This window comes from Corvus hawaiiensis, chromosome 18, assembly GCF_020740725.1.
Source record: "Corvus hawaiiensis isolate bCorHaw1 chromosome 18, bCorHaw1.pri.cur, whole genome shotgun sequence".
NCBI lineage: Eukaryota > Metazoa > Chordata > Aves > Passeriformes > Corvidae > Corvus > Corvus hawaiiensis.
Window position 1 is genome coordinate 3,323,756 of NC_063230.1, and position 24,944 is coordinate 3,348,699.

General features: G+C 49.5%; 1 protein-coding gene across 8 annotated transcripts in view; it reads right to left on the minus strand.

Annotated features, from left to right (window-relative positions):
* The window catches only part of AIFM3 (apoptosis inducing factor mitochondria associated 3), a 66,721-nt gene that overhangs the window by 22,649 nt on the left and 19,128 nt on the right, over window positions 1-24,944 (minus strand). For all 8 annotated transcript variants that reach the window (XR_007207488.1, XM_048323291.1, XM_048323286.1 and 5 more), the window contains 11 exons: window positions 13,248-13,357; window positions 12,528-12,637; window positions 11,460-11,504; window positions 10,183-10,279; window positions 6,995-7,107; window positions 4,062-4,148; window positions 3,368-3,459; window positions 1,535-1,665; window positions 882-997; window positions 476-547; window positions 83-146 (listed from right to left, as the gene is read on the minus strand). Coding sequence is in view for 7 of the 8 variants with exons in the window: in XM_048323291.1 (XP_048179248.1) it covers window positions 83-146; window positions 476-547; window positions 882-997; window positions 1,535-1,665; window positions 3,368-3,459; window positions 4,062-4,148; window positions 6,995-7,107; window positions 10,183-10,279; window positions 11,460-11,504; window positions 12,528-12,637; window positions 13,248-13,357 (1,037 nt within the window). In the remaining variant the exon portion in view is untranslated. The remainder of the gene's footprint in view (window positions 1-82; window positions 147-475; window positions 548-881; window positions 998-1,534; window positions 1,666-3,367; window positions 3,460-4,061; window positions 4,149-6,994; window positions 7,108-10,182; window positions 10,280-11,459; window positions 11,505-12,527; window positions 12,638-13,247; window positions 13,358-24,944) is intronic.

A 24,944-nucleotide genomic window follows, 5' to 3' on the forward strand; every position in this document is an offset into this window, starting at 1 on the left:
ACCTCCTGCTACCATGTCCCCTCCAGCTTCTTCTGCCAAGCAGAGCCCTCTCGCCCTGGCTGTGCACCCACACAACCCTTACCAACACCTACGACACAGACGTCAGCACGCAGGACCTTCCCGCTCTTCAGCACAACCTCCTTCAGCTGCAGGAGACACAGGGGGCGGGGGGCACATCAGAGTTATTTTAGGGACAAAATCCCTCTGTAGCAGCAGGAAGCTGAGCTGGCAGTTTGCCTCGTTTGTGAAATGCAAATTGACCATAATTCCTTAGAAAAGCAGCAGGAGGTGAGTGGGAGCAATGGAGCCACCCCACACATCATACTGGCGCACATTTGCTCACGGGGGCTAAATCCAGGAACATGAATTTCAGGGGATAGGAAACAGAGGAGAGCAAAACCCCACCAGAGAAGGGAATGACAGCTCTGGGGGATGCCACAGCAGTTCCCCTAGGGAGCCCCTGCCCACCCCTTACCTTCCCCTCCTGCTCCCGCAGCTCCGACACCTCTGTCTGCATGTAGAACTTCACCCTGTTGTTCTCAAACATCTGGAGGGGAGACAAGGGACAGAGTAGGAGACATCAGGACCCTGAACCACCCCTGGTCCTGATGTCCTGCTGCCCCCAGCACTGCCTTGCCCACCCTGCAGGCTTGCCTCGATCTGCACTGCTAAGAGGGTCAGCATCCCCACATCCCCAACACGGCTCTAAAAAAAGGTGCTCCATAGCATGTGGACCATGATAGGGAAGACACAACCCATTCTCACTGACTGCTGCCATCACAGCTTTGTCAATAAATGTGAAGTAAATTAATTAGTGCAATAAGTGAAACAAGCAGAACCTGCTCTGTTACCAGCCCCCCAAGATGGGAAAGCAAGGTCACCTTCATGACAGCACGGCCAACCCTCTCCCCAAAGAACTTCTTGAAGGGGACATGCTCCAGCTCCACCAGGGACACCGAGTGGGCCCTCTCTGCGAGATAGGCAGCCACCTCCATCCCTGAGGAAGAGAAACAGGTCCAAGCAGCCACGTTAAGCCACCCAGCACTGCCCTATGTCCCTGGCTGCAGCTGAGGAGCAGCCTCACCCACTCTGACTGGGGAGGCTGGAGCTGCGCTCCTGGGACAACTGGGGAGCCACCAGTCCTGGTCACACCAGGGATCCCACCAATTCAGGTATTCTTAGATGTAGGTTTTAAAGACCAAAGGGAGGAACTGGCCATGAAACCCCAAAGTGGCCTGGGAAGAATATGGAATAAGGGACCTCAGCCAAGGGAAACCTTCCTCCTGTGGCTGAGACCACCTCAGCTGTGGTGTGAAAACAGCTCTTGGGAGTAGCTGTTTTCTCCCATCAGAATGGTAGAATTTTGGTGCTGGGAATTGCATGGGAACCTCCACCAAGACATTTTCTACCTATGGGGTTTTTTCATGGGGGTATTACTTCTAACTGGGCAGTGACAAACTGGGAAAGGGACTTCACCCATCTGCAGGCAGAGGTGGAGGGCTAGGACAGGGACACAGGCCAGGCAAGCGCTCACCCAGGAAGGATGCTCCCACAATCACCACATTCTTGCTCGTGGCCAGCTTCACCACACGATTGGCATCTTCAGGTGTCCGGATGTTGAAAACATTTTCTATCTCCTTGCCTTTGCAGCTGAGAGTTTTGGGCCTGAAAAATGCTGAGGGTGATACGGCTGCTTTTCTCAACTCCATGTGGCTTCAGCCCCCAGTCAGGACTGCAGATACCCCTGCTGGGGCTCCAAGAGCATTCCCAGCTTTTCTTTTTTCACCTTTCTCCAGGCTGGAGACATAACATGGAAAAACCCAAATGCTGCTGGCCAGTGGTGGAGTAGGGGATGCTGAGCAGCCACCCTGGACCCCTGGGTCCCGGGGAGCTCCTTCCTGGGGCAACCAGCACAGGACAGGCATTGCTTTACAAGCCTATGCTCAATTGCTGGCTCATAAAATTTTCAGAAGCTTAATGGAACACAGAAAACTCACTCTGTCCTCCAGCAGTGCTTTGGAGCAAGATATTGAAAGTTTGATAAGGCTCTGCAGATGCAGGCTCCAGTCTCCATTCCCATGGGCACACTGCTGATGCTGTAGCAGCTTACCTGTGCCATCCCCAGGCACTTACTGGAGCCCATATATTTTTACATATCTGGCCCCTGCATACCTGACTCACATCTGGAAAAGAGACAGAAGATCCTAAATAATTTAAGTACCCTAAAAAACATCTGCCCAGTGTACCTGGAGCTTGTGCATGAGGATTTTGAAATTATTTCCAAGGGCTTAATCCTCTTTTGAACCTAACTGGGTGGCTGGTGCACATGGCATTTTGGCTGTGGTGCTGTACACCCTAGTACCAGCCATTCACACCTTGTGGCACTGGCAATGACTGGTGGCGCTTTGGTTTCCAGTGTGAGTCCCTGCTTTGGCTATTCTACAGCATCCCTTCCCCAGATGATAAATTATGCAGGGACTGCATTTGCCCTACGTCATTTTACGACTTGATTAAGGAACACAAGGAAGGGGAGCCAGGATGCCTCATTTTCAGCTTAGGCTGCCAATTTTGACAAACCTCCAAATAAAAATGAACTGACCCATTACTTCCAGGGCACAAGTGACAACAGCAGTCCGGGGTGATACTCGGCATCCCAGCACATCAATACCACCTTTCCCTGTGGCTGGACCAGGTTCTGTTCTGAAAATTCCTATCCTGGGGCCAAGGCTCCCAAAGGGTCTGTTAGAATGGGGCAACAGCAACCCCTAATTAAGGCTGCAACAGCAAAGTGTTAAGCCTTAATTGCTGAGAAAGATCTTAAAGGTTGGCAGAAAATGAAATATGGAAATTCAGAGGGATGAATTATCTGGTTGTCAGGGTTGAGGGCTATCAAGGAGTTAAAGGAAGAGTAATGTGGCAAAAATGCCCTCTAAAAAGAATTAGGATACTTCCACTTTGGAGCTTTTGTTAAACAAAATATGTTCAAGGTCCTGGTATCATCCCTGGAAGTGTCCAAGGCCAGGTTAGATGGGGCTTGGAGCAACTTATTCTAGTGGAAAGTGTTCCCTGTCCACAGCAGGGGTGGGTCTGGATGAATTTTAAGATCCCTTCCAACACAAACCATCCTGTGATTCTATAATATATGATGTAGATATATATGAATTAGATAGATGATGATATATAGATGTAGATGTAGAGACATACAGACATTTCAGTATCTTTTGTGTTCCTTGACTTCTCCATACTCAAACAAGTTCAGTGTTCAAATTCACCTGCCACATTTCATCCCTTATCCCCAGGCACAAGCTCCTCACATTCTCAGGTAAAACAGTTTCTCTTGATCTTTAAGATGTTGTCCATAGCTTACGTGTTTCCCGTTGCTATCAGCAGCTTGTTGTATTCCATCTTAAACCCATCCTTGAACACAGCTATCTTGCTCTTGACATCCACGGCCACCACCTAGAATCATTCCTAAATAATGTTAAGGGAAGAAATCCCAGATTTTCACTGAGCTCCCAGCCCAATCAACTTGTCTGTCAGGTTTTAGTCCTCCATGTTAGTTTTAGTCAGTTAGTTTGCTGGTTTTAGTTAGTCTGTTAGTTTTGGTTCCCCCTGTCCACAGCTTGGCTAACCCACACCTTAAATATTTCTAGTTGCCTTTTCACAAATCCTTGACACTCTCCCAATATAAATAAAATAATGGGGAGAAATATTTAAGCCATCCTTGTCTGCACTGTTTGAAGGCTGATTATCCTTATCAGATGGTGCCTGGTTCCCCAGATCCACATGAGGAATGGAAGGTAACAAATGATGGTCACCACAGATGGCCACACCATGGTCACGTCCAGGGTGTCCTTCCTGCCACAGGAGAATTGTATTAGCTGTGTTTTGAGCAATCACAGGCAACCTGAACTGTGGGGCACAAAGTGGGAGGCTGGGGGAGACACAACATTCACACAGTGGCATCCAGTGAGCCAAGAACAGAGACAGTGGCCACATTCCCTGAATAAAACCTTTGCATACCAGCACTTTCCTTCAGGCACACACAGGACTCTCCTTACCTGCATTTCAGTCAGGACTTCAATGTCATAGGTGCAGAAGAACTCCTTGGGGCGCAGGGCAATCTGCTCAGGGTGGGAATCCATTGACTGCAAAAAAAGTCACATTTTTCTGATCTTTTTCTGTCAGCTGCTGTGGGTTGAACAGGTGAGTGGAGAAATGACTGCTACTAGCACAAGTCAGCACTTGTTGTATGGAATGGCTCTACAGGGCTGGAATGAAAGCCTGTTCAGGTAGGAGTTGCCTGAACAAGAGGCTGGTTTGGGCTCTGGTGCCTTCTCTGCCGGTTTGGCATGGGGCTGGTGCTGAGTGGCTAAGGCAGGACCACAGCAAGTGCTTCTGAATGTCAGCAAAGCAGCCACAACTGCAGCCCCTCCCAGCACACACAGGTTCACAGGAGCAAGAGAAAAGCCTCATTTTACAACACGGGTGGTGAGGCCCTGGAACAGTTTGCACAGGAAAGCTGTGGCTGCCCCATCCCTGGAAGTGCTGGACTGGAGCAACTTGGTCTAGTAAAAGGAGTCCCTGCCCACGGTGGGGGGTGGCACTTTAGGGATGACCTTTAGAAGTCCCTTCCAACTCAAACCATTCTATGATTATTTGGAAAACAGCCAGTTACCAGGGCAAATGGAAGCTAGAAGAGCAGTAAGAACAAGGATATACTTTCAAAAGCACCCAGGTTATGCTGCACAAGTTCCATTGAATGCTGAAGCAAGAGGGTGGGCCCCATATCTGCACATCTTCAGCTGCAAGATAAAGGTTCCTGCTTTTCCCAGCCTTCCCTGGTCACTGGGGTGAGATGTGCATCTTCTTTACAAACAGGGTTGAGCCTGAACTCATCTGTCCTACTGACTCTGTGGACACAAGCTCAGACTCAGGCTGAGGACAAGCTGAGCATCAAGTGACCTGTTGGGTATGCAGGCTGCTCCCTGCTCCAGCGCATCCCTCCCTGCCTGCAGCATAGCAGGAACAGGCATGGATGCCATGGTCAAGCCCTGCAACAAATCAGCAAAGTGCTCAGCAGCAGCATCTACTCATGCCACACAAGGATGATGTTTGGGCTAGACCCAGGAGCAACAGGGGATGCAGGAATCAAGGGTTTTTCCATTCACCCATGGGGATGGATGTGCAAGATCCTTCTCCCTGAAGGTGGCCCGGTCAGGGGCTGGAATGAGCCCTACAGGACACTCGCTTATTCCAACTTCAGACAATGCTTTGCTCAGGAGAGACTGGTGTCACAGGACTCAAGGCAGGGGAAGGGTCATACAGGTTTTATTGCAAATTCTTTAAATACTCCACATTTACAGAGAGAAACACCTGACCCCTCTGTGCCAGTGCGCAGGGAGGGCAGAGCAGAGCAGTGCACAACCACCATGGCTTTTGCTGCTGCTTGGTGCTTTGGGGACAGTAACAGAGACATGGCAACACACAGGGAGTAAGTCACGGTCCAAAGGGGACAAAGAGAAACAGTCCATCGGAACCTGGGGACAGACTGATAACAGGCGTTCAGCAGGGCAGAGGAAGGGCAGTGCTGCAGTTTCAGGGAGCAAGAGCTCTGCTGCTTACAGAGTTAGCACTCCTTCTCCAGTGGCTTGTACAGGTTTAGTCCAACTCACAATAGGATTAAGGAAAATTCCATTTTTTTTCCTACCATCTTTCCAAAAATTCTGCCTTCCCTTCCATGGGCTTTGTGCACCTTCCAAAAGCAACTACAGTCACAGGTGTTTAGTGGAGGATTTAACAAACCATGTACAACAACTCCGGCATATGAAATGTTCTTAGTATTTAACAGAGAGAAGAAGAGCCAGTCTAAGACTCATACATGGGGATAAGTGTTTGGAAGAGCTGTCTGGCTGGGACAGGGACTCTCAGATTCTCCAAGCTCCCCAGCACAACCCCTGTGATGCTTGGATGCAGGTACCAGGCAGCTGCACCTCACCCCAGGCAGGACTTGCAGAAGCACAGAAATGGCCTGAATGCTTCCAAACAGCCATGTGCATGTTTGCCTGTCTTTGAAAATCCCTTTCTTGGGTGCTGGAAGCAGAATTAGATACTGTGACTGTAGAGTACCAGTCCCCATGGATAAGCATTCCTGACATGAGGATGAACACATAGTTCACCTTATGTTATCTCCAAGCTCCAAGGTCAAATGCTGCTGTCCAACTTGAGCTGCTGTCTGACATCAAGGAAGGTTCAGGAATCAGCAGCAAAAAATCTGATTAAAGATCATCCTGTGTCTATAAACTGGAATGCAAAATGGGATGTGTGTCAGAAAAAGTGACCTTTGCACAAACATCAAGTTATCAAGTTGTGATGACAGCTGAGAATCATCATAATTACGGCACAGAGCATCCCTGGGCAGCAAGAAACAGGCACTAATAAAAAACCTGGTAGACAACACCATTTTTTACATGCCCCATTTCATTGCCTTAAAGATTTTGATCCAGAAACACATTAAGAAGATCCATCCAGGTACAAGCTGGCTAAGACAGCTACCGTGAGATCTGTGAAGAATCATTATATGAATCATGGAATGGTTTGGGTTGGAAGGGACTAAAGGCTTATCTCATTCCAATTTGCTGGGACACCTTCCACTGTCCCAGGTTGCTCCAAGCCCCATCCAACCTGGCCTTGGACACTGCCAGGGATCCAGGGGCAGCCACAGCTTCTCTGGGCACCCTGTGCCAGAGCCTCCCCACCCAGACAAGGAAGAATGCCCTTGTTTTTCTACCGGAGTACTCTTAATTCAGAGTTTGAACAAGTCCTTTTTTTATATTTCATATTTCAGTCACAAAGAGGGAAGAAAATTCAAGGGAAAGAGACAGGATGACTAAGGAAACAGAACCTTGCTGCAGCAATGAATAATAGCAGGGGAAGGTCCTAGAGAAAATTTTAAAACTGGGGAGGAATGTGGCATACCCAGAGTGATACAAACCTTACTGAGCTTTGGTCTATCATAGGGCAAGTGTCTGTCCATGGTGCACATCACAATCCGGTCAGAGAAACCTTCCTGGCGCAAGGTCTCTGCACAGACCAGCCCAGCTGCCCCTAAGGGAGAAGGACACCAGTGACAGCCATGTGTATGTGGCCTTGGGAGGTTTGTGCCCTTCTCTGCTAAACCCACTGGGGCCGAGACCAAAATCACCATCTCCACCAGCCCTGGCCCCACTTCACAGCCTTTCTGTTGGGGTTTTAGGAGCTCTCCTGGTTTGGTTTTTTTTTCTGTTAAAGGAATTTTCCCCATACTGTTGCTAGGGGGAAAAATTGCTGGGTACTTCCGAAAAACAAAAGAGGTGGCTATGGGGGTGGGGTGCATCTAGCTACTCTTTTGTTTCACCTGGGTGTGCGGACAGTCGGTCCCCTGGGCATTTGGACAGAGAGAGAGGCTGTTTTCTTCGGCTGCTTTTCCTTCTGCCAGAGAAACCCCGGGATCCCAAGGCCGCCTTCCCTGCCACGCTCGGAGCCGGGCCGTGGCCGCCCTGCCCCCGCCCTTGCTTCGAGCCTTCGCTACATTGTAGCCCTGCTCAGCCTGCCTGCCCAGACACCCGGGGGGTTCCCCGTTTGGATACATCTCGTCTGCCATCTGGGATTTGTGCTCGTCCCTGCCGTTCCAGCCTGCTGCTCCCGAGGGTCCGGCCGGACACCGGGATCGGCTGCCCAGCGGTTTGTGAAGCCTTTGTTCCATCCCTTCCCGGGATCCCGGGGCACCGGTGCCGCGTGCTCCCCGAGCTCGCTCCGGAGCGCCCCCTGCAGCCGCGGGGGAACCATCGCACCTGCCCTGCTCACCGGGAGCCGCCAGCGCCCCTGCCGGCTGCGAGCGGAACTGCACCCGAGGGGAAAGGGCCCGGCAGCCGAGAAGGCTGGGGCTGGGTTTGTGTTTGCTGTTACTGCCAGAGTTATTGCTGTTTTGTTTGACTGGTTATACACATATAGATATATATTAGTAAAGAACTGTTATTCCTATTTCCCACATCTTTGCCTAAAAGCCCCTTGATTTCAAAATTATAACTCGGAGGGAAAGGGGGTCGCATCTGCCATTCCAAGGGAGACTCCTGCCTTCCTTAGCAGACACCTGTCTTTCAAATCAAGACACTTTCCTAACTCAAACAGCTCACATGGGAAGCCGGTTGGAGCAGATGCACAAGGCAGGAGAAGGGAGACTCTGTCTACGGACTGTAACATCAATCCTTTTGTCTGTCCCTAAACTGTCACAGACCCACAAAGAGCACACCTGAGGAGTGCTGCTAATGCCTACACACCTCTCACAAACTCCAGGGCACCCTTGGATTTCTCTAGTCAGGGAAGGGTCTGCACACCCAGCTCCTGGTGAATTTATGGCCAAGCACAGAGAGCAGGGAGTCCTCCCTCTTCCATGGCCAAGGTGTTGGTGGTGTGACTCACTGCAGAGCATTTTCCATGCTATTTCTTTAAGGGTTTTTTGTTCGCATGTTTCAATCACAGGAAAAAAAAGGTTAAATCGAACAAAAAGCTGCCTTGGGACATGCTGTCCCGCTGCAGCCAGGCAGCCTGGCTGGCACGCCCCCTTTTCCCTGGCTGAACTGGTGAGACTGGAGAGCTCAGATGAGAAGTCTGGAGTCTCTTCTCAGCCAAGGAAGCCTCACTCCATGATAAGTGTTTTTAGGGCCACAGATTCTGTAACACCACTGAGAGAAGATGGACCGGGACCATATCATGGTTTGGTCCATCAACAAGACACTCCCACTGATGGAGCTGGGGGACAGTGGAAGAAGAGACAGGTGGGTGGACATCTTGTACATGCTGCCAGGAGCAACCCAAGCCAGAGCTGACGCTGTGCTGATGTTAGGATGACCCTCACATGAGCAAGGGGCTGCAGTCAATTGCTCTCAGCTCTGCTGGGCATGGCTGGATCACGGTTCCTGCCATAGGGCTGGATGGGCAGTCTTTCTCCAACACTTCTTCCTCACAATTCCAGCTTTGAAATCTCCTTTGGTGTCCACCAGAATAGACTTTGGTCTTTAAAAGACCTGTAAATTTATCTGGTAATGCCTGAGAAAGTTTCTTCAGCAGTGGCTAATGTTGTCTGTGGAGTGACCTCGCTGCGGATTGTGATGACTGTCCAGACGTGACCCACACCAGAACATTTCAGCTGACGTCAGGGAGCAGCATGTCCCAGCCTGGCATTCAGTCAACAAAGAGCAAGGGCACAAGGAAGGGAAAAATGTCAGCCAGCAGCACGGGAAAATCCAGTCAGGCTGGTTTTCCCCTCTACTCAAACTATGAGACTCAACTTAGATGATCCTGATTTCCACAACTTGGATCTGGTGACCTTGGGACTCAAGTAAGAACAACCCATGTGCCAGGAGCAGATGTTTCCTCCCAGTCCCAGGCACAGTAGCTCCTGTCCTCCTCCCACCCTCCATTTCACCACAACACAGCCCAGCCTTGGCATCTAACCCATTTCAGAAACTTGGTAGATGGGCTTCACCCCATCAGGTTTTCTACGAAAATGGCAATACACAAATGCAGCTGGGACAAGAAGGAAGGGAGAGGGGAGGGGAGGGGAGGGGAGGGGAGGGGAGGGGAGGGGAGGGGAGGGGAGGGGAGGGGAGGGGAGGGGAGGGGAGGGGAGGGGAGGGGAGGGGAGGGGAGGGAAAGGGCTTGGCAGCTTTGTTATTTTTGGCAGGCATCTGGTATTTCCTGGGAAGGTGGAAGAAGTTCTCTTCAGAGAAGCACCATGAGGTAAGAACTCTGGAGCTGCAATGGGATGAGATGGTGATGTGCAAGGTCCAAGAGAAAAAGGTGTATCAACATCACAGGGACTTGAAAAGACTTTGCACTCATCATCCATGGAAATCAGGGGTTGCTGATGTAACTGGGAAGGGAGTAGCAGGAAGAGGGTTCAAGGTTCACTCCAAAGCATGGCAGCAGGGAACTACAAAGCTCCACAGACTGGACCACAGGGCACCTTTGGATCATCAGCATGTAAGACAAAAAGGTTCAGGAAGACCCTCTGGTCTGACCCTTTTCACAGGGAGGAACGCAGGACAGGTGACAGAGGGTGCAGGGAGCACAGACACCCCCTCCCTGCATCCCTGCCTGGGAGGGGACACACATGGTGGTCCCAGCACGTGCCACCCTTACCTGCACCAATGATCAGCACATTGGTGCTGCTCAGGTTGTAGTTGCTCAAGGAGATGCACTTTGCCATCATCTTTGTCCTCCTCTGTGTCTGAAGAGCCTGTGTCACCACCAAGAAGAAGAAAAGTAATTGCCTTTACTCAACATTACCCTGGGCAGCCAGGCAGGGATGGGGACAACTGCAGTAGTGCCATAAACCAGTTTGGATAGGAAAGGAACAACCACACCCTTGTACTGAACAAGGACTCCAAACCCCTGCTCATCCAAATACCATTCCAATGTCCAGTGCACTACCCCTTACAAGGTATAAAAGAAAAATAAATCCATCATCTTCTGCAAAGCCATCCAGTTACTCAGAGGCGGGGTGGTGGTGGGGCAATAGGAAAAGCAGGTTTGTCCTTGTGCAATTCTGCACCAAAGGTGAGACAAGAATGAAGAAGCTCTGTCAGGAATTTTATCCTGAACCTGAGCAGAGCTTGTACATCTGATAACCAAAGCTGATGGACTTGTCCAATCCACCAGAGCACAGCCATGGAGCTGTGCCAGTGTAGCCCTGCTGCACAGACTCCCTGTTCTCAGGCATTACAGGCCAAAATCTGTTCCTGGTAGAGCAAATAGACTCAGTTTCCCCTCATCACATCCCCAGATCAGCTGAAGTGCTGCCATTCGGGTGACGTCTCTGGATCTAACCCAAGTGCTACAAGGGCCCACTGGGGCTCTGAGCCACTGGATTTGCACATGCACACATACAACCATGCATCAAAAGAAGGCTTTTCCTGGAAAGAAAGATGGCAGTGGCCTGAATGGGCTTCATTCTGCAACCCATCAGGGCATAAGAGCCCTTTCTACCCCTGCGTCAGTTTCCTCTCCAGCAGGAGCTGAGGTGTGGGCTCAAGAGGGAGCACAGGTGGCCTCTGTCATCACCATGTCTCATTCAGACAAGGCCAAAAGGCTGGTGGAAGAGGCCTCTTTCCATGGGCCAACTAAATTGAAAGTTGCTCTACACTTAAGGAAACATAGGACAAGTGCAGGACAAACACCTGTAAGACCTGAAAGTATGAAGAGCCCAGGCCAGGTGTCCAGCAGCTGTAGGGAGGCTGTGTGGGAGGGGGACACAACACCTCTGCCCTGCTCCACTTGTACCTCCATATAAACTGGATACTCACAGATCCCTCTGCCCAGGCCACAGGATCAAAGACAAGCATTTCCCCCCACCCCTATGAACATACAGCAAAAACTGAAAGCATTTGCCTTGAATTTTGATGTCAGTGGCCCCTTACCTGCTTGCTTGCTCGGATGTATACCTTCTCCTTCTCAATCTTCACCTGAGGGTGACAGAACAGTGCTGGTTTGCAGGGCAACAAGGCCTCCTCTGGGCAACAGCTAAGGAATGAGGGGGAGTGGCACCGGGTCACTTGTAGGAGCAGCTCAGGCCATGGCAGGGCTCATCCTAGCTTGAGGCTGTGGGATCTCCTGCCTCATATCAACCATGCACCAATGCTCAGTGTACAACCTGATTTCTATCCCAGGCTTACGTATGGTTTCTCATTCCCACCTCACTCCTGCTCCAGACACCTCCTAGACTGGACACTCCCAGGTTCCCAGGAGGTGTCTGATGCCTGTGGGTAGAGGAGCTGCAGGGAGGAAGGAGATGGATGAGGAGCTGCTCTCCACTTGCAACACCAGCACATGCTTGGAAAATGTTTGGTCCATGCCATAGAATGTTGCTTATCCCAATAAAAATAGTCATCTTGTGAGTGACACCAAGCTGAGTGGCGTGGCTGATGCTCTAGAGGGAAGGGATCCATGCAGAGGAATGTGGGCAGGCTGGAGAAGTGGCCCAATGGGAACTTCTTGAGGTTCAACGAGGCCAAATGCAAGGTGCTGCACCAGGGTGATATCCTGATAAGGGATAATTCACCTTATCAGTCCAGACTAGGGGATGAAGGAATCGAGAGCAGCCCTGAGGAGGACTGGGATTGTTCAGCCAGGAGAAGAGAAGGCTCCAGGGAGACCTCAGAGCCACTTCCAGTGCCTTAAGGGGCTCCAAGAGAGCAGGAGAATGACTTTGGACAAGGGCCTGCGGTGGCAGGACAAGGGGGAATGGCTTCCCACTGCCAGAGGGCAGGGTTAGATGGGCTATTGGGAAGAAATTCTTCCTGTAAGGGTGGGGAGACCCTGGCAGAGGTCCAGGCCAGATTGGAGTGGGCTTAAAGCAACCTGGTCTAGTGGAAGGTGTCCCTGCCCATGGCAGGGCATAGAATGAGATGGGCTTTAAGGTCCCTTCCAACTCAGACCATCCCATGATTCTGTGGTTTCCTCTGCTGCTGCAAGGACAACGATCTCACCTGGAACCTGGGTAAACTATCCAAGCTGGGAAAGTCCTCGATGTCACCTGTGCTGATATTGAAGCAAGCTCCATGCCAGGGACAGCGGACTCTTCCTTTGGACAAAATCCCTGCAGAGAACATGGTACAGCAGTGCCAGCAGTGCCCAGTGGACACTCAGAAGGATGCTTCCCTGTCTTTCCCAGGATCCCACCTTCAGCAAAATGCCCTCCTAACCCCAGTTTTGGTGGCCCATCAATACACAGCCAGGCCAGCACTGCCTACTGCCATTGTTTAGGCTCAGGGCAGAGACCTGCCTGAAGCCTGTGCTGAGAAAGTGCCAGAATGCATACTTTTAGGTGCCAAGATGGGAAACCACTGCACCTCATCCCACTTCAGTCAATAACATGAGCAACATTATTTTTGCTACTGAAAGGATTCCATCAGCCCAAAGAGAATCCTCTTTTCCTCCATGAGAAGAAGCTCCAGCCTTCTGAAAGAAGAAGTGATCTTCTGAAGAAGAAGTTATCAGCAGTGGTGGCTGCAAACCAGAGCTGGCAAAGTGCTCTGGGGAGTTTTGCGCAACTCCAGCTTGCTGCCCATGCCTTCCCCAGCCAGAAGATGCCCAGGTGATGCTGAGTGTGCAGTACAGCACTGCTCCATGCTTGGCACCATAGTCAGGGGGCTGTCCTTTGCCCTGTGATGCCCTTGGTTGCTCTCCAGGACATGATGCAGACTGACCTTTGACCAGCGGAGCCCCATAGTGGGGACACTTATGTCCCACGGCGTGGAACTCGCCACTCTCCTTGATGAGCAGAGCCTTCCCGCAGCCCAGGTCCACTTCCCGCATCCTGGGGAGGAGGAATATGGGAACAGATGGCAGGGAATCCACCTCACAGCAGATGCCTTCACTCCAACCTACAATCCAGCCCTAGTCCCACCAGGCTCCCTTTCTCCTTCAACTTGCTCACTACTGGCTTCAGGTGACTACAGGTGTGGGTCATTCCTTGTCACCAAGCCAGCTTTGGAGGTGGCTCTGCTGTCCCAGCCTGGGGCACATCCAAGCCAGGCCATTGAGTGGCAGCATCTAATTTATTAATCATTGTGCCAAGAGGTGGCTCAAAGCACCTCCCCAGCTGCTGGGGAAGCTAGTAGCGGGAGCAAGAAACCAAACTGGTTTTACTGCGACATCAGCTCCCGTCCTGGCCCCAGCAGCTCAGCAGGCCCCTGCTGGGCTTGTGTTCAGTCTTTCAAACAAAACATAATATCTCCCAGAGCTGAAAACCAGGAGAGGTGACTCTGAACCTTGGGCTCTGCCTCCCACACCTCAGGGGTTTTTACTCTGGTCCTGGCCATGCCCCAGAGTCACTTTTCCTGATAAATCCCTCAGGACAGAAGACACCTGTGTGTGACCTTCCTGATGTTTTCCTCAGCTGTTTTTGCAGAATGGAGCTCACACAGCGACCTTCCACCGGCACCAGGTTCCTGGCCCCTGCTCTGCTGGGTTCAGCTCTGCTCTGCAGAGGAGCCAGCAAACCTCAAGCCATTCCTATGAAGGGGTTCAGGTTCTCTTTGAAATCTCCCAGTTGCTCACAGAACAAGGGGGAATGGTCTTAAACTAAAAGAGGATCAGTTTAGATTACATATAAGAAATAAGTTTTACAATGAGAGCGGCATTGTAGCAGGATGCTCTGCCTGAATGGGGTAAGACAACTCAAACAATACCCAGTTTTGCAAAGCTGTCAGTGGTGAACTGAGATGGGGTGTCATGCTGCTTTTGGTCTTGAATTATGCTAAATCCAGTCTGACTCATCAACCCCGAAGTTAAACATTCTGATAGAAAGAGGAAGATGGGGCAGATATGGTAAAGTATCCTTATGTAAAAATGCTAAGCTGGCACAGCTGGCTTGCAGATATCTGACTGACAATGACTTTTTACTCTAAAAGTCCTGTCCCACTTACAAACACCAAGTTCTTCTAACATATCCCTTCTTGGAGTGTGTGTGGAGTTTCCTCCCTGGCGTGGGGATGCCCTTCAAGGTCACTCCTCAAGACTAAGCAAAGGAGATTTTCCCGTGGTCGTTTGTCTGGGTGAGTGACATCAATCTCTATTTCATAGTTGTGGTGTTTTTCTAGCTTTAATATAATTACTTGAGTATACTCTACTTTACTCTACTCTACTATTAGTTTTAGCTTTTATTCTGTATAGTGAATAATTCTGATTAAGATCTTTCTGTCTAATCATTTACCATAATAAAGCATTCATTTTTATACAAATATATGTGTTTTGCCATCCTTATCCCTGCAGGACAAAGTTGTACAAAGGTTCAATCACACCTTTGTCATTCCTTAGACTTAAACCATTGGCAATTAGGGCTAGGACTGGATCTACCCACACCCAGGCTCCTCTTGGAGAAGGAGTTTAGAAAGCCAGGGGGTCCTTTCTGCACCTCCTAACTCAACAAAAGCTTCTCTCACAAACTTTGTCTGAAGCTCCCACTCCACCTGTGACAAATTGACATAGTCAGCAGGATGGCAAATAATTTTGAGAAAGAGACAAAAGGCTTAACAGAGTATTTACAGCGGCAGAGGACATGCATTGACACTGATAATCTTTGGTCAGTGAACATCTGGTATGAGTGGGAAAGGATACAAGAGAAATTAAATAAAAAATGGGGATCACAGGAAGATAAAAAAGGAAGAGGTATCTTGTCACATACTTGGATTATGCTTAAATACTGCATGGCAATGCAGAGAACAAATTATAAAAGACACTAATAATCTGAGAGATGAAATAAAAGAAAAGACAGAAAACATGTACAACTGTCTTTACAGTATCAAAATTACCAATTTAAGCAACAGTTACAATAATTCAAGGAAAAGACAAAAGCCTTGGAAGAAAAATTAAAACTGACATCATAAAAAGCCCCCAGTGTTGAAAAAATGTGAAAATAGTATCGCCTGAAGATTGGGATGGTGATTTTTGGGAAAGCCCTGATGAAAATGCTGATGAGGGAGAATGGAACTCGGATGAAACAACTGAACCTCCACCTCCTAGAGAGAAAGAGGTTCCAGATTTAAAAATGAGACATAAAATTAAGACCAAAGTGTCCAAACAACCCCAAGAAGGTCAGAGGAGGAACACGAACAGAACTACGCCCTGGGACCCCCTGCAACTGGCAAATCTACAGGAAAAAATATGGAAGAAAACCAGGGGAGTCAGAAACCGAGTATTTGTGGAGAGTGAGTCTCTCTGGGGAAGCTAGAATATTACTGAATGGAACTCAAGCAAAGGGATACTGGGAGCCAGGAGTCTTATTAAATCTGGGACCTGAGCCTGCCAATCAAACCCATTCAATAACCAGCGGGGCTGCATATTGGGCAGGAGGAATAAAAGTTATGGAAAGAGGAGAACCAGCTTCCATACCCATACGGTCACCTAATGAAATCTCTGTTGCTGTTACAAAGGCATCTTTGATGTGAAAACGGAAACATCCCAATCTCCGCAGAGGTGGGTCCTAGTATATTAAGACTTCTATTGAGAGGAACCCCTGCAATGATAGAAATTTATTTAGTGGGGTGATGAGATGGAATTAGAAGAGATGTAATGCATAACGAAGCTTTACAAGATCCCCAGGCAATTATCCCCATATATACGTGGGCAAAATTCTTGCATGGTTTGGAAACCAGAGAAGGAAAATTAGCTGGGAAAACCATTCTGGAGAGCAAACTCAGGCTATTGAGAGGAGCCTAAAAACTTAAATGCAGATACCTCCAGAATGCTGGGTGAAGACTTTTAAACATACCCCACTCGAGAGAAACAGAAAATCAAAACACTGATCACTTCCAGGAAGAGTAAAAGGAGCTGTAGAGGATGGCAGTGACCTTAGGGGTTCCCTGTGATGCCCTTGGGGGACAGTCCAATGCAGGATAGCAGACTTAGTCAAAGTGGTGGAGGATGGGGGGAACACAAGTAACAGAAAGCCTCCACAGGAAACGCCCTCCCCCCCACCCTTTTGAGTTAACAGAAAAACAAAAGGAAAAAAATACTAAGCTCTGGGTGAACTTTGGGCCTTCTCACCCAGCACATTATGACCTATCAATGGTCTGATAAAGATGGGCCCCATATCTACTTACCAGTGGGACCTAGAAAACAACGTTACTACAGGAGCCCAAATATCTCCAATCACCCCCACAGATGCTGAAAAAATAAATTTAAGTTTTAAAAGAAAGAGAGTCCATCTAACAGGATTCAAAGGACAAAGTATTACATGTTACACTGTCAAAGTACGTTTATGGTTACCTGGGGGAAAAATGAATGACCTCACACACATTTGCAATCACAGATCATGAAGAAAACATTTTAGGATATGATATCCTTAAAATTGCAATTGCTCAACAGGAATGTTTGCTCATCCAGACCCACAAAAACTCCACATAATAAATTTTCTGGAAAAAAATAGAAAATTAATCTATTAAAAATTAGGACAAAGGGGTATTATATTTAGGACACATACCCCATATAATTCTCCTGTTTGGCCAGTGGGGAAACCAGACACGAGCTGGAGCTTAATGATTGATTATCGGTGGCTGAAAGCCAACATGGGACGACTCATCCCAAACATTGCCAGTCTCAGTGCCACCCTGCAAGCAGCTACACATGAATGGATGGCAGTTCTAGATGTAAAAGACGTATTCTTCATGGTTCCATTTCAGGATACTGGAGAAGTCATACTCCTGGATTTTCTACAGAGCAAGACCACTGTATGCATTAATGAGCAAAAGCCAGACTTGGGAGAGTGGCTTGGTAGTCACAAAAGGCTTTACAAATGCTAATAGAGGAGTTAAAAATATATTCATCACTTGGGGCAGTTCATTCCAATGATCCTATAATAGCTGAATGGGTTTTGCTGAACATGGGACTTACTGTAACACGTTCCAGAAAGGCCCACACAGACCTATACAACCATTAGGGTTCAGTTCTGCAGTATTAAAAGATATTGAGAAGAGATACACTGACTGGGAAAAGGGATTATTATCTCTGACCTGAGCTTTTAAACAAGTAGAAAAAATTCAACAGCACCAATCCGTGCTAATCCAAAGACCTTTCAACCTGCCAGCCAGTACTAAGAAGGGCTGTGCTCCACGAGGTGGAATTGCACAAAGACCAACAGCACACAAATGGTGTGCACGTGTCTCAGGAGTCACAGGTCAGATGGATATAACTGAAGGGCCAAAACCTGCAAAATTACAGATAGCCATGATCCCAGATATGCTGGCTTTGCAACAGCTACATAAGCCTAGTGCTATACTTGATGTTCCTGCAGTTATGTCATACTCTGAAGTTAAGGATCTCTGGTTCACTGATGCCTCAGCCAAACCCATTGATGGTAAATGGAAGTACAGAGCAGTTACCAAGGGAACGTCATGAACCGTCATGCCAGGGGAGGCTCAGGCTGGATATCAGGGAAAGGTTCTTCCCCCAGAGGGTGCTGGGCACTGCCCAGGCTCCCCAGGGAATGGGCACGGCCCCGAGGCTGCCAGAGCTCCAGGAGTGTTTGGATAACACTCCCAGGCACAAAGTGGGATTGTTGGGGTGTCTTGCGCAGGGCTGAGAGTTGGACTGGATGATCCTTGTGAGTCCCTTCCAGCTCAGAATATTCTGTGATTCTACAGATGGGCTTCTGAGCAATCTTGTGTAGTGGAAGGTGTCCCTGCCCATGGCAGAGGGTTGGACCAGATGGCCTTTAATAGCCCCTTCCAACCCAAACCATTCTGATTCAATGATTCCATGGTGTGGTACCTTGGATCAAAGCGTGATTAGCACAGCAAGAATTGTTTAGAACACTGAGCTTGGCAGGTTTTAGGCTCACTGGGCCACACATGCCTCCTTGACCAGCTAAGCCAGGATGAGATTCAGCCCCATCCTGGCCAAAAGTATCTTACTGCTGATCATGCACCTTGTTTGCAAGCCAGAAAGAGCTACTGAGCACACCCATCTGCTGAATGAGTGATTGATGATGCCACTAGCACTGAAAAGTAGCATTTTGTAAAATCCTTTCTACCACCCTTGGGTTGTCCAAAGGGTGCTCCATAGCCCTCTGTCCCAGCAGGGATAAACTGAGCAATACACACCTCTGCACTGGCTGCATGCAGGTGAATTTGCCCACAGCATCTCCCAGGCATGTAGGGATATTGTGCCTCCTCCTCGGTGCCCAGTGACTCTGGCTCTGCCTGCTGCAGGCTGGCTGGGCACAGGCTCTGCATTGCAGTTTCAACACATGCTTATATTTGCTGGAGTTCCCATGCCCTGCCGACTGTGTACAGACTGGGCTCATGTGGGTAGCCATGTTACACCCGTCAGTGGCACTATCCACTGGAACATGGGTCTTTCAACCATCCATCATTCCCAGGAGGCTGCTCATTGATCCTCTCTGCAGGCTGGAGATTGGGGTGCAGAAGGCTGCAGCACTGAGGCCTCCACTCCTCCACCTGCCCAGACCTTGGCCAAAGGCATTTCCACAGCTTTACAGAGCATTGCTGAGTGACACTGATGTTGCTCTGCACTGAGCACGCGTTTACTCTCTGCCCTCTCACAGTACCTCCGCCAGGTCGACCAGACCTTCCTCTCAGCATATCCTGTCTCTTCTCACCTCTCGGATGCTCTCTTTCCAACCAACAGCCCCGACATACCCTGTGCAATCCATGGTCTTGCCTGAGACACCTCTTTCCAATGCAACTACCAGCAGAACTTCCCCAGAGCAGAGTCTTCCAGCTTACCATGGAGGAAAGTGAGAGTTGAGGAGAGAGCCCTCATTTTGCATGGAGCTGCACAGGGAGCACAGAGCTGCTGTTCCCTGGAGCCAGAAAACCTATCCCTACACAGCTTGATGTTTATCTGGAAATCCTAGTTGCTCCCATTGTATGAAGAGGACCATCTCTACAGCTATCCCAGAACATTGCCTTTGTGGTGCCAAGCACATCACCCACTTGCTCAAGGAAGTCAATGGCCATGTGTGATTCCGGAATGCTATTCATGCACACCAGGTTTCAGGGTCTCAGAAGAATGGGACAGACTTTGCATGCTCATTCTTTCTCAGATAACATCCCAACTCTATCCCGTTACTTGCCCTCAGGCTACACTGACACTTGCCCCACCCTGCTTCGAAGCCATGGAGATGAGAATGGGGCTCAGCCCACCAGCACTCCTGTTACAACCTCAAACCCACCTCAAGCCAGACTTCGGGCAAGTGCTTCACCTGCATCAACTGTCCAGTGACAAATGCTCAATTTCCCAATTTCCTTTCCACCTTGGGCGAAAACCAGCAGAGTTCACCATGCCTGCCCTTTGCCCCAGTAACTCGGCCACCTTGCTCCTCAGAGATGCAGCTCTGCTCCCTCCCCGAGTAGGACACTTGGAGCTCTTCCCTCCACACAAGGGGAACGGAGCAGTACAAGTCCTGCTGCATTCCTCAGCTGATAAAACCTGTTCAATGGCAACCATAACTGCCTGGGAAGATATGATAAGATAAGTTAAAGAATTTACAGCTTACCCAAGGAGCTGTGTGAGCTGAGAGAGTCAAAAACAAGACCTGGTGTCTTCCAGCCAGCACACAGCCACCTGCAAGGCTCCCATCCTGCACTCACTCCAGAGTGATCCACAGACTGATTTACACTGCCCTGCACCCTGCTAAGCTGTTTACTCAGTTGGGAATTTGTTCTGTTGTCCCACCCCACTCCCCACTTGGGAAGCACCAGCTAAATCTCAGCTCTGGCCTGCAAAGGACCTTTGCTCGAGAGCTGTGGGAACACTGGGGGCTGTTTTCTGTTCCTCCAGTTTGCCTGCTGGGAGGCTGGCTGGGTACAGTTGCACCAGGTTATCCCTCCAGTATCTTTCTGGATCTCAGTTCTGCTGAGGCCATGCTGGTAGCAGAAAGACAGAAAAGTTGGGCAGAAAGCACACCCTGTGCTTGCAGACTCCACTAATGCAAGGCAGTGGTGCCTGAAGCCTCATGCCAGAACCCTGCACTGCTGCCATGCCCACACACACCCCTGCCCAGCCCACTCCTTGGGAGAATCATCTTGGAAAATCCCTCTGGCTACCAGCATGAGGGGACTCCTCTGGCTTGGCCCATTGCTTACATGAGCTGTGGGACCCTGACACAGCACTCCTATCTTGACCTGGACTCAGCCTGCTGGAAAACAGCTATTCTAAACCTAAAATGTCTGAGTGTTGGTATGTCACACTCGTAGCATGTTGCAGCAGCTGATGCACATGGGACTGGCTCCCCAACCGATGCCAGTTCCTAGCCCTGTCTTTAGCTGAGGAGTTCCCTGCTATGGCCACCTGCAGCCATATTATGTTCTCACAGGCTGCAGCCAGCTCCTCCTCACCTTCCCTGCAGCCACAAGAGCTCTCCAAATCTTTTCATCTATCATACTCCCTGCTCCCCAGTCAATCTAGCTATTCACACAATCACAGGGTGGTTTATATGGCAAAGGATCTTAAAGACCCTATCATTCTACCCCATCTTCTACAGACCAGGTGAGGCTGCATCTTGACCCTGGAACAGAACCCTCCCTGTGCAACCAGTATTTCCCAAGACAGTCTCCCCCTTTTGCTTCACTCTACCTTCAAGGCAATTCTGGTTACTGCCTGTGCTCTGCCCTGCTCCTCTCCAGCCCTGCTGCCACTGCTCACCTGTACAGGTGGCAGTAGGTGACCCACACCTCCACATGTCAAATCTCCTTGAGGGATATGTTGTATTTCTCTGTTCCTCTGCATCACCTACCAAATGCACCCACATCCTTGAGCAAAAACAATCCCACAGATGGGATTTTGTCTTTTCTTGAGGCAGAATGGATCCAAACTGACTTCCTTAACACATTCTTCACATGCACCATGGGGACTTTATCCCTTTCTACAGTACATGGAGGTTTTGATTGGGCAGGGCCAGCTCGATTGGTGGAGCTTCTGGCATTAACTGACAATGCGGCTTTCACTAAACATAGATCTCAGTGTCTAAAGGTCCCACCACCACTGATTTCAATGTAGTTTTTAACAGTGCATTGCACCATTCCACTTTCCCAGGGGCTGGTGCATGACAGGGAATATGGTACACCCACTCAATACCTTGTTCAGTGTTTATAAACCCAGCTCCTCCGAACCTTAACAGAGCCCAGGTGTTTATAAGGCTAATTTTAAAATGAGTCCCATTGTCTGACTCAATTCTTTCAGTGCTGCCATGTTGCCACAGGACTTGTTTCTCAAGGCCCAGAATGGTGTTCCAGGCAGTGGTATAAGGCATGGGGTACATCTTCAGCCATCCAGTCATGCCTTCTACCATTGTCAGCACATAACGCTTGCCTTGGCAGCAGGTTTGCAGCATGTGGTGCAGTCAATCTGCCAGGCCTCCCCATACTTATATTTAGACCACCACCCCCCAGACCACAGGAGCTTTACCCACCTGGCCTTCTTGATCGCAGTGCACTTTTTACAAACGTGGATTACCCAGGATATAGTGTCCATGGTTAAGTCCATCCCTCATTCATGAGGCCATGTTGCACCTTTTCCTTGATGGCCTGAGGTGTTATGGGCCCACTGAGACAGAAATAATTCACCCTTATGATGCTAGTCCATACCTACCTGAGACACTTTAATCCTGGCAGCTCAATCCACCTGTCCATTGTTGCGACACTCTTCAGTGCCTGACTCTTATGGACATATGCATCCACAGGCTTTGACAGCCAACTCCTCTGCCCAGGCAGCGATGTCTTGCCACAGTTCAGCAGCCCAGATTGGTTTCTCTCTGTGCTGCTAGTTGGTCTTCTTCCATCACTCCAGCCACCCCCACAGAGCATCTGCCACCATCCACAAGTCAGTGCAGAGGTAGAGAGTTGGCCTTTTCCTCTCATTCAGCAATATCCAAAGCCAGCTGGACAGCTTTCAACTCTGCAACCTGACTCAATCCAGCTTGTCCCTCAATACCTTCTGCCACTCACCATGTAGGGCCCCATACGGCAGCTTTCCATTTTCAATGTATCCCTGCAATAAGGCAGGAACTGTCAGTGAGGAGAGCACTTTGCTTTTCATTTTCAGGTAGCTGACTATATGGGTGGGGCCTCCTCAGCACATGTCACCTTCTCCTCCTCCTCTTCTGATGGCAGTCTGAAATTTTCACCTTAGGGCCAGTTCCTGATGATTTCCAAGATCCCAGGGCAACTGGGGTTTCCTGTCCGAGCCCGCTGTGTGATCAGACCAATCCACTTACTCCAGGTAACATCAGTGGCATGATGTATGGCAGGAACTTTCCCTTTGAACACCCAGCCCAGCACTGATAGTTGGGGTGCCAGAAGGAGCTGTGCTTCAGTGCCAATCACTTCTGAAGGAGATCAAACCCCTTAACAAGCTGCCAGTATCTCTTTTTCATTTGGGGCGTAACAGGCCTCAGATCCTCTGTATACCTGACTCCAGAACCCCAGGGATTGCCCTCGAGTCTCCCCAGGTACCTTCTGCCAGAGGCTCCAGAAGGACCATTCTTCCTGGCTGTGGTGTAGAGCACATTTTTCTTACCCTGTCCTATCCTGACTGGCCCAAGGACTACTGCATCAACAATCTCCTGTTTAATTTGTTGCAAAGCTTCTTGTTCTTCAAGACCCCATTTTAAATCATTCTTCTCCCATGCCACATGATAGAGAGGGCTGACAATCTGACTGTACTCTGGAATATGAATCTTCCAAAAACCCACAACTCCTAGGAAAGCCTGTGTCTCCTTCTTGTTGGCTGGTGGGGACAAAGCTGCTAATTTTTTGGCCACATCCATTGGAATCTGACATCCTTGAGAGAATACCTTTCCCTCACACTTGACAGGAGCCACTTCCAGAGGTGAGAGTTTCTGTCCTCTTCCCAATCCCCTTGTCAGTGCCCACATCCCAGGGCAGGGATCCCAGTTCCTTGGTTTTGCTACCATCTAGTTCCATAGTGTGGGCCATGATATCCCAGCACTGGAGCAGCCAGATCACATGGGGCACTCCTGACTGGCAGCTGAAGTGTTTTTGGATATCTCACAACTCACACGGGGATAGGGACCAGGAGATTGTCTCTGGCCCTGCCTCTTCCTCCTGTTGTGAGGGCCCTGCTTCCTCTTCATCCCTCACTAAGAGAGCTGATTTTTGCCTTGGATGTCTTCTTCCATAGAGGGGCAAGTGCTCCTGGCATGGGCTGTTCCTCTGGTTCAGCTGCAGTTGGAGTACCCATGGTGCCTGTTGCTCTGCTTTCCTCCTCCTCTCCCTGAGGGTGCTGTCTAGTATGGAGCACTGTCTGATAAATAGTAGCCAGGGCCCAACACATTGCGTAACTTTGCACCTCTCTGGAATTGCCACAGCATTTTTCTTTCAAATATTCCCCCACTTTATCAGGATCCTGTAGTTGCAATGGGGTGAACTTCCAATCCACTGGAGCAGAACAGTCCTTCAAAAGCTCTCCCATTTTCTGCCACATTCCATGCCACTCATGACTATCCAGCCTTGGTGCAGATCTCTGAATGACCTTCCTAAAAGTCTCTTTTGTAACTCTAAACATGGTATGGACCACACTGAGGAGACCTGGAAGACTTAGCAACAAGAACATGCTTTCCTTGACATCCAGGGGAAATTCAAAATCCTGAAAAGCTGTTATAACAGCTGTTATAACAGGCCTGAAGGAGGAAAAGGGGGTGAAAAGCTGGGGAAAATCATCCTCCCCTGTTCTCCCCACAGACTGGGTATGATTATTAATGGCCTCCTGTTACAGTGGGGATACTGTAACACGATGTACCAAACAAGGAGGCTGTGGAAAAGAAATATATATGGACCGATTCTTGATAGATGTTTCAGAGATGTTGATTTCTCCAGCCACATGGCCGGAGGTTGCCAAGGAACTGTCCTAGTCACGGGACTGAGGGTCCTTGCCCGCGCAGGGAAACACAAAACAACCAATGGGGAGCGAGGCTGACCAGGGGCTGGAGAAACCCCGTCTCTCTCCCCTCAGGGCCCCTCTCCCAGGGCTACATGGCGGGGGGGATGGACCCTGACAGACTCCCAGAGGCAGCACCCCAGGACAAGGCAGGAGATCAGCACTGAATACACATCCCAAATGGCCCTGATTGTCCTCAATGTTACAATGTCATAAACCGATATATCACAGTGCACCACAGAACAATCCTGACCCCTCTCCCTGCTCTCAAAAGGAGCACTGTGATGGGCACAGAGAGTATACATGAAAATATAGACAGGGTGAGGTACCACACCCATGTGAACAGACCAAGCAATGTTGTGGCCAGTTGCTCTGTACCTAATACAACAAATGCTTAGATCAAATTTGTTTCCAACCCTCTCTAGCCAGATCTGTTGTTTCCTCAACCCTTCCCGTTCCATACTGGGTGTCAAATACAGCTGCTG